The sequence below is a fragment of the Odontesthes bonariensis genome, chromosome 24, assembly GCF_027942865.1.
Source record: "Odontesthes bonariensis isolate fOdoBon6 chromosome 24, fOdoBon6.hap1, whole genome shotgun sequence".
Taxonomy (NCBI): Eukaryota; Metazoa; Chordata; class Actinopteri; order Atheriniformes; family Atherinopsidae; genus Odontesthes; species Odontesthes bonariensis.
The window spans coordinates 3,670,603-3,685,304 of NC_134529.1; the positions used below are offsets into that span (position 1 = coordinate 3,670,603).

The 14,702-nt window shown below is 38.0% G+C and overlaps 1 protein-coding gene across 2 annotated transcripts in view; it reads right to left on the reverse strand.

Moving 5' to 3' along the window:
* Positions 1-313: 313 nt before the first annotated feature.
* cfap61 (cilia and flagella associated protein 61) overlaps positions 314-14,702 on the reverse strand; it is a 47,745-nt gene continuing 33,356 nt past the window's right edge. For both annotated transcript variants that reach the window (XM_075459590.1, XM_075459589.1), the window contains exons 21-25: positions 13,959-14,283; positions 13,110-13,192; positions 12,146-12,357; positions 1,848-1,941; positions 314-957 (exon numbers count right to left, since the gene is read on the reverse strand). In XM_075459590.1, coding sequence (XP_075315705.1) covers positions 796-957; positions 1,848-1,941; positions 12,146-12,357; positions 13,110-13,192; positions 13,959-14,283 — 876 coding nt within the window. In that variant the 3' untranslated portion in view covers positions 314-795. The remainder of the gene's footprint in view (positions 958-1,847; positions 1,942-12,145; positions 12,358-13,109; positions 13,193-13,958; positions 14,284-14,702) is intronic.

Consider the following 14,702-nt stretch of genomic DNA (forward strand, 5'->3'; position numbering starts at 1 on the left):
TACTGCATACTACATACTGCATACTGCATACTACATACTACATACTACATACTACATACTACATACTGCATACTACATACTGCAGTGAGCAACGCACTTCCTGTTATTTTCACAAAATAAAATACCCGTTGCCTTTTATCATAGGGAAAGCCATTACCATACAATTGGTGCTTTTGTTTTGAAAACAGGAAGTGAACCTACCCTCGTTGTAGCTAGCTTGAAACTGCCGTTTTGACAGGAAATGAGGATCAGCGACATCACGTTACGTTGCATCTTGGGTAGTTTGAGTATGAGCAGTAACCTCATGATGCATACCCAACATTTCAGAGAATCTAGTATGCATCCGGGAACTTCTCGCTTACTCAAACTCGCATACTAACTCAGAAAGTTAGTAGGAGTAGTAGGAGAAGTATGCGGTTTCGAACACAGCCAAACTCTCTGCCTCCAAACATGGATGCCCGCTCAGAGAGTTGAGCTACCTATGAGTTTGTCCAGCTGTTTTATCAGCTGTTTATGATTGAGGACCTTACTGCCAGTGTGAGCAACATCCGGATTTTAGCTGGAAAAGTCCCATTGGATGAAAAGTTCTGGTTTCATTTGGTTAAAACGCAGTCAGACTGTGTTACTTCATCTGTCCGCTGAGAACTCATGATGATAAACTCACATTCTCACAGAGGTTCATGGAGCTGCGTGAGTCACGTATAGGTTTGTTTTTTTAGAAGAACAAAAATTACAGAACATCAGTAACTAAAGCAAACATTTATCCAACATTACATCTCATGTACCGTTGGGATGTTACAGCTGTCCTGGGCGGGCAAACATGGGCAGCAGGTTTCGGTTGTAGCTCAGATATTTCACAGAGCTGTTCCTCAGAGCCGCTCTGATCTCTGCATCATTGGAACCATCTGGAAGCGGGATGTTTGGATCCTCCTCCTCTGTCATCTGCTGCCCCGAACCCTGCAGACACACAGGGGTTCACTTAGTTTCTCTCTCACTGCTGCTACCAACTGCTGGATCAGGGGTTCACTTAGTTTCTCACTCACTGCCGCTACCAGCTGCTGGATCAGGGGTTCACTTAGTTTCTCACTCACTGCTGCTACCAGCTGCTGGATCAGGGGTTCACTTAGTTTCTCACTCACTGCTGCTACCAGCTGCTGGATCAGGGGTTCACTTAGTTTCTCACTCACTGCCGCTACCAACTGCTGGATCAGGGGTTCACTTAGTTTCTCACTCACTGCCGCTACCAACTGCTGGATCAGGGGTTCACTTAGTTTCTCACTCACTGCTGCTACCAGCTGCTGGATCAGGGGTTCACTTAGTTTCTCTCTCACTGCTGCTACCAGCTGCTGGATCAGGGGTTCACTTAGTTTCTCACTCACTGCCGCTACCAGCTGCTGGATCAGGGGTTCACTTAGTTTCTCACTCACTGCCGCTACCAACTGCTGGATCAGGGGTTCACTTAGTTTCTCACTCACTGCCGCTACCAGCTGCTGGATCAGGGGTTCACTTAGTTTCTCACTCACTGCCGCTACCAGCTGCTGGATCAGGGGTTCACTTAGTTTCTCACTCACTGCTGCTACCAGCTGCTGGATCAGGGGTTCACTTAGTTTCTCACACACTGCTTCTGTGTTTTGCTTCAGTTTTTGTTCCATAAATAATTACCTGGTGATAGATACGAGCCATGAGCTGATATGTAAAACCTTAGAAACGCACTTTAGTGACAGAGAAAGAAAGCCGAGCTCAGGTCGGCACAGATGGAGAAAAGTAAGTGAACAATGAAACAGATAACCTGATGAAAACAGAAAACTTTTGGTCGATAAAGAGTAAAAATAACAGGAAGCACAAACCTTCAGCTTGATGGAGGAGATCTGACGAAGCTCCTGTTCGAGGTCGGAGAACCTGTCGAGGAAAATGGCCGAACACCAGCTCTGTCTGAAGAAACTGCAGAGAGACACATTCATAAGGATGCCACACTGATCAGACACTTGGAGGGTTTTTTGAAAATTTCTAGGGGGCGCCACTGAGCCATTTTGCTCCGCCCACACACGATACCCTTTACATACGTACGAGGTCGTCAGGGTGGACGTGTGTGCCAACTTTCATGACGTTGCGTTGATGATAAGGCTTTCAAACCACAAACGCCATCACATGATTTTCACCGCCTGGCCACGCCCACACCATTCAGCGTTTGGAAACGTTTCTCCATGAGTTTTTTTTCCCCATGTCTTAAGAGTAACCTGGCCAAGTTTGAAGGTTGTAGCATTAAATCTGTAGGACGAGTTCGATCATATGCAAGGCGTGGGGGAAAAAAAAGACGTTTCCAACCACCAGCAGGTGGCGCTATAGGTGGATGTCACTATGTTATATGTGCGCGTTCAGGCTGGGTCCAGCATTCACCGTACTAAGTTTGGGACAGATTGGATAATGTATGTGGGAGTTATAAGCGACTTCATTTTTTGTGGTGAGTGATGGCGAGTCATCGAACTTTGAGAAGTCGCCACGGCTACGCCCTTTAAGTTTTGAAAAAGTTGGCCATGAATTTTTCCCCCCATGTCTTAAGAGTAACCTGGCCAAGTTTGAAGTCTGTAGCATTAAATCTGTAGGATGAGTTCGATCATATGCAAGGTGTGGAATGGGTCAAAAATGGCACGAAAAAACGCACTTTCCATCCAAAATGGCCGCCGTCCTGTGGACGTGGGACTTTGGCGGCATGAGACTTTTTTGTGCGTCTGGGCATGATGAAGGAGTGTACCGGATTTCATCATCCCACGTGAAACTAACCCTATGCGGGGACCATTTTTAAGCATCGTAGGGGGCGCTACAGAGCCAATGAGCGACCTGCAGTTTCACTGCTCGGTCCCTAATTTGTGTGAACTGACTCTTTACAGAGATGGGTGTAAGTGAACCTTTAAAGGATGCAAACAGTAGCGCACACACACACACACACACACACACACACGTGGAGGCAGAGCTAAAGGTTTTGGCTGAATGACCCTCAGACGTCAGATAGTCAATCAGTGACTGTAACGGCTCCCGATGCTCCGTCAGCCTCCTTCAGCTTTGTCTCGTGCTGCTCTGGCCTGAAGGACGTAAACAGATTAGGAGGCGGAAACAATAGCTGTCCATGTCTGGGGGGGTCACACATTTGAAACGGGTCACCAGCTGCTTAACAAACACAAACGCTATAAAAGTTACACCCGTAAACTCCCTCCTGCTCCTGGATTATTTTGAAATGTGAAGTCGTCAGTGAGCAGACACACGATTCCCCTCTGAGATCCTTCACCTCTCATATCTGAAATGGGTTCGGGTTAGAATCTCCTTTTACGGCCAAACTTGGATAGAAAAACTTTGCTCTGTAGTCTGTCTTACTTCTACACTACACCATTTCATTTCTGAAAGTACTTTTTTTTGGTTTGCTTATCGGCCAACTGGAGGAGTGGAGGATGCTACCACCACTCCATTTAAATTTCTTTACAAGCATCTTGAGGGTAAGAAAATCCATGTTAGACTTTTATTTACAGACTTTTCCTCAGCTTTTAATTAGAGCTGGGCAACGATTAAAACTGATTAATTAATGAATTAATCTAATTAATCACATGATTTCCCTGATTAATCACGATTAATCACATTTGTACGCAGAATCCAAAAATGAATCCAAAAGTAGCGTATAGCTTTTAGCATTTAGCTTTATTTTAAATGTGCTGCCATATGAATGAAAGTGCCATAACATTTGTTGTGCAAACACACTTTTAACATCAGCATCTTTCTGTAGTTTTTATGTAGAAGCCTCGCTCCACTGTCTGTTTCCTTGAATGACTTGCTGCTATCAGTTGTGTGTTTTGCCTTTAAGTGATATTTTAGACTGGAACTACTACGCTGAGAAGACAATTCAACTTGGCAGTGTTTACAGATGACTTTGGTTCTGTCGACTCCGCCGTCTGGAAGAACTTTAACATGAAAATGGCCGAGTAAAAGTTCCGTACCCTTCTCCATGTTTGGTGGATCTGCCGATTACTTTCTTTTCCTGTTCCACAGCAGACAGCAGCAGACTTTTACAAAATAAAAGCCTGTGAGCAACAGACTTTTACAAAATAAAAGCCTGTGAGCAACAGACTTTTACAAAATAAAATCGATAATAAAACATGCGTTAATGCGCGATAAAATATTTATCGGCGTTAAATGATTAATGAGTTAACGCGATAATAACGAGTTAACTCGCCCAGCCCTACAATACAATTCAGCCCCTCATTTTACACCATAAATTAGCGTCCTTTTTTAGTCTTCATCTTGGAAAGGTGAAATATCTCACAGACTTTTTAACTCTTTCGGTGCCATTGACGTCTATAGACATCAATTTAAAAAAAAACGTTCACCGCCAAAGACGTCTATAGACGTCAATTGCGTTTTTTAACGGAGCGGGCTGGGGGACAATCTAGCGGAGTTCGTCACTAAATCTTAGGCTTGTAAACACTAAACAGAGAATATACTGGCAAAATTACTGAAAATGGCTGGCAGCCAATGAGTTAATAGGCAGTCAGGGTAAATAGTGTCTTATCCCAAAGAATAGAATAGAATAGAACAGAACAGAACAGAACAGAACAGAACAGAACAGAACAGAATAGAATAGAATAAAATAGAATAGAATAGAACAGAACAGAATAGAAGATAAGAGAATAGAATAGAATAGAATAGAACAGAATAGAATAAAACAGAACATAATAGAATAGAATAGAATAAAATAGAATAGAACAGAATAGAATATAAGAGAATAGAATAGAATAGAATAGAATAAAATAGAATAGAACAGAATAGAAGATAAGAGAATAGAATAGAATAGAATAGAACAGAATATAATAGAATAGAACAGAATAGAATAGAACAGAATAGAACAGAACCGAATAGAACAGAACAGAACAGAACAGAACAGAATAGAATAGAATAGAACAGAATATAATAGAATAGAACAGAATAGAATAGAACAGAACAGAACAGAACAGAATAGAATAGAACAGAATATAATAGAATAGAACAGAATAGAATAGAACAGAATAGAACAGAACCGAATAGAACAGAAAAGAACAGAACAGAATAGAATAGAATAGAATAGACAGAATAGACAGAACAGAACAGAACAGAACAGAACAGAACAGAACAGAATAGAACAGAACAGAACAGAATAGAACAGAATAGAATAGAACAGAATAGAATAGAAAAGAATAGAACATAATAGAATAGAACAGAACAGAATAGAACAGAATAGAACAGAATAGAACAGAATAGAAGATAAGATAAGAGAATAGAACAGAACAGAATAGAATATAAGAGAATAGAATAGAATAGAATACAAGAGAATAGAATCAAACAGAACAGAACATAATAGAATAGAATAGAATAAAATAGAATAGAACAGAATAGAATAGAATAGAGCAGAATAGAACAGAACAGAATAGAAGATAAGAGAATAGAACAGAACAGAACAGAACATAATAGAATAGAATAGAACAGAATAGAACAGAACAGAATAGAATAGAACAGAACTAACCCTAACCCTAACCCTAACCCTAGAACAGAACAGAATAGAACAGAATAGAATAGAATAGAATAGAATAGAACAGAACTGAATAGAACAGAATAGAACAGAACAGAATAGAAGATAAGAGAATAGAAGATAAGAGAATAGAATAGAATAGAATAGAATAGAATAGAATAAAACAGAACATAATAGAATAGAATAGAATAAAATAGAATAGAACAGAATAGAATAGAGCAGAATAGAACAGAACAGAACAGAATAGAACAGAACAGAATAGAATAGAACAGAACAGAACAGAATAGAACAGAATAGAACAGAATAGAATAGAACAGAGTATAATAGAATAAAATAGAATAGAATAGAATAGAACAGAACAGAACATAATAGAATAGAATAGAACAGAACAGAATAGAAGAGAATAGAATAGAACAGAACAGAACAGAACAGAACAGAATAGAATAGAATAGAACAGAACAGAATAGAACAGAACCGAATAGAATAGAACAGAATAGAACAGAACAGAATAGAATAGAACAGAACAGAATAGAATAGAACAGAACAGAATAGAACAGAATAGAATAGCATAGAATAGAATAGAACAGAATAGAAGATAAGATAAGAGAATAGAATAGAATAGAATAGAATACAACAGAACAGAATAGAACGGAATAGAATAGAATAGAATAGAACAGAATAGAACAGAATAGAAGATAAGATAAGAGAATAGAATAGAATACAACAGAACAGAATAGAACGGAATAGAATAGAATAGAATAGAATAGAACAGAACAGAATAGAATATAAGAGAATAGAATAGAATAGAATAGAATACAAGAGAATAGAACAGAACAGAACAGAACAGAATAGAATAGAATAGAATAGAACAGAATATAATAGAATAGAACAGAATAGAATAGAACAGAACAGAACAGAACAGAATAGAATAGAATAGAACAGAATATAATAGAATAGAACAGAATAGAATAGAACAGAATAGAACAGAACCGAATAGAACAGAAAAGAACAGAACAGAATAGAATAGAATAGAATAGACAGAATAGACAGAACAGAACAGAACAGAACAGAACAGAATAGAACAGAACAGAACAGAACAGAATAGAACAGAATAGAACAGAACAGAACAGAATAGAATAGAACAGAATAGAATAGAAAAGAATAGAACATAATAGAATAGAACAGAACAGAATAGAACGGAATAGAATAGAATAGAACAGAATAGAACAGAATAGAAGATAAGATAAGAGAATAGAACAGAACAGAATAGAATATAAGAGAATAGAATAGAATAGAATACAAGAGAATAGAATCAAACAGAACAGAACATAATAGAATAGAATAGAATAAAATAGAATAGAATAGAATAGAGCAGAATAGAACAGAACAGAATAGAAGATAAGAGAATAGAACAGAACAGAACAGAACATAATAGAATAGAATAGAACAGAATAGAACAGAACAGAATAGAATAGAACAGAACTAACCCTAACCCTAACCCTAACCCTAGAACAGAACAGAATAGAACAGAATAGAATAGAATAGAATAGAATAGAACAGAACTGAATAGAACAGAATAGAACAGAACAGAATAGAAGATAAGAGAATAGAATAGAAGATAAGAGAATAGAATAGAATAGAATAGAATAGAATAGAATAGAATAAAACAGAACATAATAGAATAGAATAGAATAAAATAGAATAGAACAGAATAGAATAGAGCAGAATAGAACAGAACAGAATAGAACAGAACAGAATAGAATAGAACAGAACAGAACAGAACAGAATAGAACAGAATAGAACAGAATAGAATAGAACAGAGTATAATAGAATAAAATAGAATAGAATAGAACAGAACAGAACATAATAGAATAGAATAGAACAGAACAGAATAGAATAGAATAGAATAGAACAGAACAGAACAGAACAGAATAGAATAGAATAGAACAGAACAGAATAGAACAGAACCGAATAGAATAGAACAGAATAGAACAGAACAGAATAGAATAGAACAGAACAGAATAGAATAGAACAGAACAGAATAGAACAGAATAGAATAGCATAGAATAGAATAGAACAGAATAGAAGATAAGATAAGAGAATAGAATAGAATAGAATAGAATACAACAGAACAGAATAGAACGGAATAGAATAGAATAGAATAGAACAGAATAGAACAGAATAGAAGATAAGATAAGAGAATAGAATAGAATACAACAGAACAGAATAGAACGGAATAGAATAGAATAGAATAGAATAGAACAGAACAGAATAGAATATAAGAGAATAGAATAGAATAGAATAGAATACAAGAGAATAGAATAAAACAGAACAGAACATAATAGAATAGAATAGAATAAAATAGAATAGATCAGAATAGAATAGAGCAGAATAGAACAGAACAGAATAGAAGATAAGAGAATAGAATAGAACAGAACAGAATAGAATAGAATAGAATAGAACAGAACAGAACAGAATAGAATAGAATAGAATAGAACAGAACAGAACAGAACAGAATAGAATAGAACAGAATAGAACAGAACCGAATAGAATAGAATAGAACAGAACAGAACAGAATAGAATAGAATAGAACAGAACAGAATAGAATGAACAGAACAGAATAGAATAGAACAGAATAGAACAGAACCGAATAGAATAGAATAGAACAGAACAGAATAGAACAGAATAGAATAGAACAGAACAGAATAGAATAGAATAGAACAGAATAGAATAGAACAGAACAGAACAGAACAGAACAGAACAGAACAGAATAGAACAGAATAGAATAGCATAGAATAGAATAGAATAGAATAGAACAGAATAGAACAGAATAGAAGATAAGATAAGAGAATAGAATAGAATACAACAGAACAGAATAGAACGGAATAGAATAGAATAGAATAGAACAGAACAGAATAGAACATAATAGAATAGAACAGAACAGAATAGAATATAATAGAACAGAATAGAATAGAACAGAATAGAACAGAACAGAATAGAATAGAATAGAATAGAATAGAATAGAATAGAATAGAATAGAATAGAGCAGAATAGAACAGAATAGAATAGAATACAAAAATACTTTATTCATCCCCCAATGGGGGAAATTCAAATTAGTCAAGTAGCTCAAAAAATTATTAATATTTACAATGATTGTATATTAACAACAACAATAATAATACCAATTCTAATAAAAATACTACTACTAAATAATAATAATAATAATAATAATAATAATAAATGTCTAAATCAAAGATAAATAAAATAAAACCTTATTATACTCTCTGATATTTATACTCTTACTTCGTTTAGGATCGTTCAAATCAAGTTTGGTTGTGCTGTCCTCTGCAAATTAAATTTCCCCTGGAGGGACAATAATACTCTGAACTGAACTGCATCGATGATCCTAATGAAGTAATTATTATAAAAGTGTCTCTTCCTACACTGTTATGTTAGGAAGAAGGGTTTCTTTTTCTCATGGGGCCGTTATTTGTACTTATATGCGCACATTTCAAAAGCCTTTATGGGAGAATCCAACATGCAGATGTGAAGGTTTAAGCTTCACTGAGACCCAAACGCAGAACAACCAGAAGGACGAGGTGTAGACTTAATGAAGGTAATAAAAAGCTGGAGTTGGCTGGATGTCTTGCCCCAAGTATCTACTTGAATTTAAACCCTCAATGGAGAATGTGGAGCATGTTAATTAAAATTAAAAATTTAAATTGACGGTCGCGATTTATGCTAGTGTGACCATATTTTCATTACCGAATTGAATTATTACTATTATTATTATTATTACTATTATTACTATTATTATTATTATTATTATTATGCTGGAAGTTGTAGTCGTGGTTTTCCACCTTTTTTCAGGTTGTTTTCTGCCCCCCCAGATGAGCTAACTGCCCCCCCACACATGCCATTCTGGTCACACCTCTGACGCAGACCCTGAGAACACTTGCAGATAATAGAAACTGTGATTTTAAAATACGGTGGTAGATGCTGGGTTGACATCATGTTACCACGGCGCTCATTTAGTCAACATAAGAAGGAGAAATCCTAAGTAAGATTTTCCCTTGGTCCATTTTAAGACCCCCGTTATTAAAGTCGGGTTTAGTTATTCCTGGTGTTTGTTTAGTCTTGGTTCAGGTCCTGTTTGGGTTCTGGTATTTTGATTGAGCATTGTTCTCCTTTTTGTTAGATTCTGTTAAAAGTATTCTGTTTGGTTTAGTCTCCTCATGTGTTTAATTCTGTTTGTGTTCTTGTTTCACTCGAGTTTGTATCCCTTGTGTGTTCTGTTTAGTTTCTGGCTGTTTTCAGTCTTTGGTTTAGTTTAGTTTCCTCGATGTTCTCGGTTATCTTGGTCTCCATGTGCACCTGTTCACCGTTAATCACTCATCAACCCTTCCAGTATATCCAGCTCTCTGATTCTCTGAGGGGCACTTTACACGGAAACGAAAACGGGTTAAAAACGCAAAACCTTTTTGCGGATGCACTATATCGTTTAGATGGTAATGGCGTTTTGGGGGCATGAAAACGCAAAAAAGTGAAACCGCCCTCCAGAGTGTAATTCTTGAAAACGCTCCACTGTCGCGCCACCGTGTAAAGGATGAAAAACGCAAAACTGCGCTTCTCGTCACATAGAAATGACGTGACAAGCATAATAAAGCGCCAGAAAACCGTGGGAAGGTAGCCTTAAACAGCAGTGAATATGTTGCCGTGCCATATTGAAAGATTTGTACTTATTAATATAATGAATGTGCCATTTGTCTACAGATGAATGAATTTAATTGAGAAATATGAATACTGAAAATATCAAGCTGCCAGTCTCTGTTTCGGAAGCAAATCTTGATGTAAAAATCATTTGGTTTGTTGTTTGGAACTGAATAACCAAATTCTAACAGAACTGATGTGATCCTCTGTGTCTCAGTTGATTGGAACCAATGCCGGTTTGGCAATGGTATTATCCGGGACCTATCCCGGCCCAAACCATCGACCTAGGCTGCTTGGCCCATGGGGAAAATAGTTGTAACTAATTTTTGTCACTTATCTTATTCTTGTATTAATATCAATTCAACTGTAGTCTGCATAAATTCACCATTGCAGCACAGCCGCCTGCTGCATCACAGCAGATTAAATAGGTTCTACCATGTAAGGGAATTCTCTCCTCCCAAATGTTTCAGATGGTTTGGCCCATGGCTCGTCTTTTAAATAACAATGGCGCAAAACAGAGCGCGTCAGTGATGGAGGGTAGAAAGAGGCCAGGTGGAACAGAGAGGAATAAGCTCAAAAAAAGACAGGATGTGGCAGCCAAATGTGCCAAATTGACAGATATCTTCTCAAGACAAGCTGGTAGGTTACTGAGAGATATGGATAATAGGCCTGGTTGTGAATTTGATCAAATAGGCTATAACGTGGCGAACGTTTGCAATGTCAACTCAACTGTCATCTGACAGCTTTTGTTGTTAAATATGTAAAATCTCACAATTTATATGATTTAGAAGTGTATTCCTATATTCAAAGAAGAACCGAACACTTTCTTTACATTCCAGTTCTGATGAACAATTGCTTAACGCTTTATCACGCTTTATCTCCTCATCAACTGTAGCCTGCATTCCCACAGGCGCACATGTGGTTACTAACGCAATATTAAATAGGGGCGATCACATTTGTTGTTTGATATTTGTTATTAAATGCATCTCAAACATGCAATTAAAATAAATATAATTATTTAGAAGGGCTGTATGCAAATATTGTACATGGTTCGCGTGCGCAGGGACAGGGGCAGTATGGCAGGGCAGGGGCAGCGCGAGCACGTTGGGGTGTTTAGTTGCCTTTTTTAATTACTGGAGAGTCTGCACGCACGTTCTATCCGCGGGAATCAGCATCATGTTTCATGTTCAAGCCTTCCCCTCCCATTTATTATAATGTGAGCTGAGCCTGCTCACGCCCGTGCAGGGAATAGACTGTTCTATTTTCAAGTTGCAATGAGCACTTATCCAGACACCGCGCGGGCACGACGCTTTGATGTGAAAGGAAGAATCTGTTTTCTTGTTGATTTCTATCCATTTCGGACTGAACACGAATGTTTTTTGTTTGTTTTATCTTTTTTCATGGACTCAAATTCCTCCTCCATATCAGAGTGGCCTGAATTTGAATTAAATTCCCAGACAGAGAAAATGGCCCACCCCGGCCCTGATTGGAACTGAAACTAAACACGTGTTTACTGCATCGATAAATATGAAACGTCACACACTTTTGCGTTTCCGTATGCACGCAGATTTTCACCCTAAAACGCTCGTCTAAATGCAGATTTAAAAGTGAAAACGAAACGCCACTTTTGCGTTTTGGTTTCAGATCGTTTCCGTGTAAAGGTAGCCTGAGTGTAAATGCCAGTTTATTTGTCGTCTCTACTCCATGGTTTCCCTGTTATGCTGCATTTTTGTTAGTTTTTAGATTTCCTGTTCTTCAATAAAGACTCACCCCTGCCCTGTCTGTATTATTGTCCACCATAATCTCCTCTACCACGGATCATAACAGCAACAGGCGGGGTAAGTGGAATGTACCCAAACATGTAGAGATACGTGTGAAAGGCCTCACCTGTACAGGTCCCGGATCAGGCCCTGGTGGTAGCGGTTCAACAGCTGGCCGAGCAGCTGCTGGTGTTTCCCATGCAGACACAGGTAATTGGAGACCGGGATGGGCTTCAGGGACAAGCAGGTGAGAGTCTCCACCAGCTCGTTGCGGTCCAGATGCAAACAGAAGTAGTTTCCTGTCTCTATGCGTCCTGTCACGATCCCTCCATCCTGTAGCTTCACACAAACATGCAGCAGGTGTATGTGTAACAGTGTTATGAACACACCACTTAAAGCTCATCTTAATTTGGGACATTTGATTTAGCAGAACATCGACAGTCAGCAGAGTATTCTGATTCAGACTTTGTGTCAAAGTAGAACTGATATTGGAAATGAGCTATAAAACAAGAGCACCCAAAGAGCCAGAGGCAAAGTATCTCAACTCTCTAATAAGTTTCATGAAATTAGGCTTCCTAGTTTATTCAATTTCCGTTTTATTTATAGAATAGAATAGAAAAATACTTTATTTATCCCCCAATGGGGGAAATTCAAATTTGTTCAACATTTTTTTTAAATATTTACAATGATTAACAACAATAAAACAACAATAATAATACTACTACTAACTAAATAATAATAAATGACTAAATGGCAAAATAAACAAATAAATAAAAATCAATCAATCAATATTATTTTTAATAATTATATAGCGCCAAATACAACAAACGTCATCTCAAGGCACTTAAATAATAAAGTCCAATTCAAGCCAATTGGAATTCAATTCATTGTAATCATAATTATTTTCAAAATAATCCAATTCATTCATATAGAGCCAATTCAAAAACAATTTCCTAGCTAAGGAAACCAACAGATTGCACCGAAACTTGTATCTTGTCAATGAACACATTAACTCACAAACAAAATGTGCCAATCACATGACGGTAGGAGCCACAAGAGCCCTTTCAAACAGGTAATATGTGAAAACTTACAGGTTGAACAGAGCGACCCTCCAGTTTGGTAGGAGCTGGCTTGGTTACATGCAGGTAGTTATATCCTCCAGGAAGCTTCCCTCCTGAGGACACAGTTACAGTGTTACATGCTTAATATAACTCAGTCATGTTGGCATAAAATAAAAGCAAATGCGTGTTTGAGTTTGCTACTTTATTCTGCTTTTTACCATTTTAAACTAAATAGTTTGGGTTTTTTTTCACTGTTTTTCATCCAAAATAAAACACCCGGACAAACAATCAATCGTGAAGGGATGACGCTTCTGTGAGTGGAGGATATTCAAACAAGATATCCTGAAACAAGTGCTGGCATCATACAGCCGACAGCAGAAACAACGTAACACGCATTTCACTGTCAGCATCCACCCACACATGCTAACAGAGCTGAGGCAATGAACTCAGACAACAGGCAGCGATGTGGCATCTGAGCACCAAAATCCCTCTGAAAAGTTCACGTGCGTTTCATTTCTGTGAGAAGGCCGAAGCAGAGTGGCTATTGTGTTTACGTAACCCGCGGAGTGGCCTTGGTTGCTCCCAAGCACGATTTGGCATTGTTGCACTCTGCTACGGTTTGAGTGTGTGCAATAATAACATCGGGTGTGGGCGGGTGAGTGAGAGATGGCGGAATGTTTCATAAAAACACAATGGAAAAAAAATATCTGAGCAATTCAAATTATCAGAGGAAAAGCAAGGATGGACGGGGAAAAGGGACACGGAGGGTGCAGTCCTGGCGATGTTTGCATTCCTGCTCGTATGAAAGTGAGGGAATTTGTTGTTTAGGACATTTCTACCACCACGGAATCGGAACCAAACCATAGTTTGCATTCAGACCTTGAACCTTGGGCTGTTTGTACAGCGGTACGAGGCGATCCATTCCAACAGGCTCGTCGCTTGCTTCCTGTGTCGGACAGAAACGGGACAGAAACATGGCTGCCAGCTCCTGGCCAACTTCCTTGGAGTTGAAGTTTGCATGTGACCATTCGTCTGTGTAGTAGCGTGGGGCGAATTTGGTGAGAGGTCCAGCGGCGCAAATGGCAGGGTCCCTGGTTTGGAAAGAGGCGTCTATTATAAGTCTGCCATCAAAGACCAGGAAGGATTTGCTGATGCTCTTAATGGTGTCTTCATCAACTCCTTTATCAGAGAGGTTGATGAACACCTGAAATGAGACAATAAAAACATTTGTGTGTTTTCTCGTGGCTTTTCTGAGCTACATTTTACATTAATTTCCTTCATATTCTTCTATGCTTAGTAACAAGAGAAGATAAAGCATGATTGGCTTGAATTTGTTCAGAAAAACAAGGCTTAAGCCAAGACAAGTACAGATGTTACACTGGGATAAACTGGGATGAAGCCAAAACTGACAGGTGGTAAAATCCAGAGTAAACTAAAATGAAACCACAAACGGTACAAGGATAAGACCTGGAGAAACCAGGCGTTCAGGCAGAAAACATGAGGGATTAAGAGATTAATATAATATACTAAACTGTGAAAAAAACAGGAATATAACATCTTGTTGGACACATTTAAACTTAGATTGTAAAAGTCCAGTTAAAGAACCCGCAGTGATGGTGATAG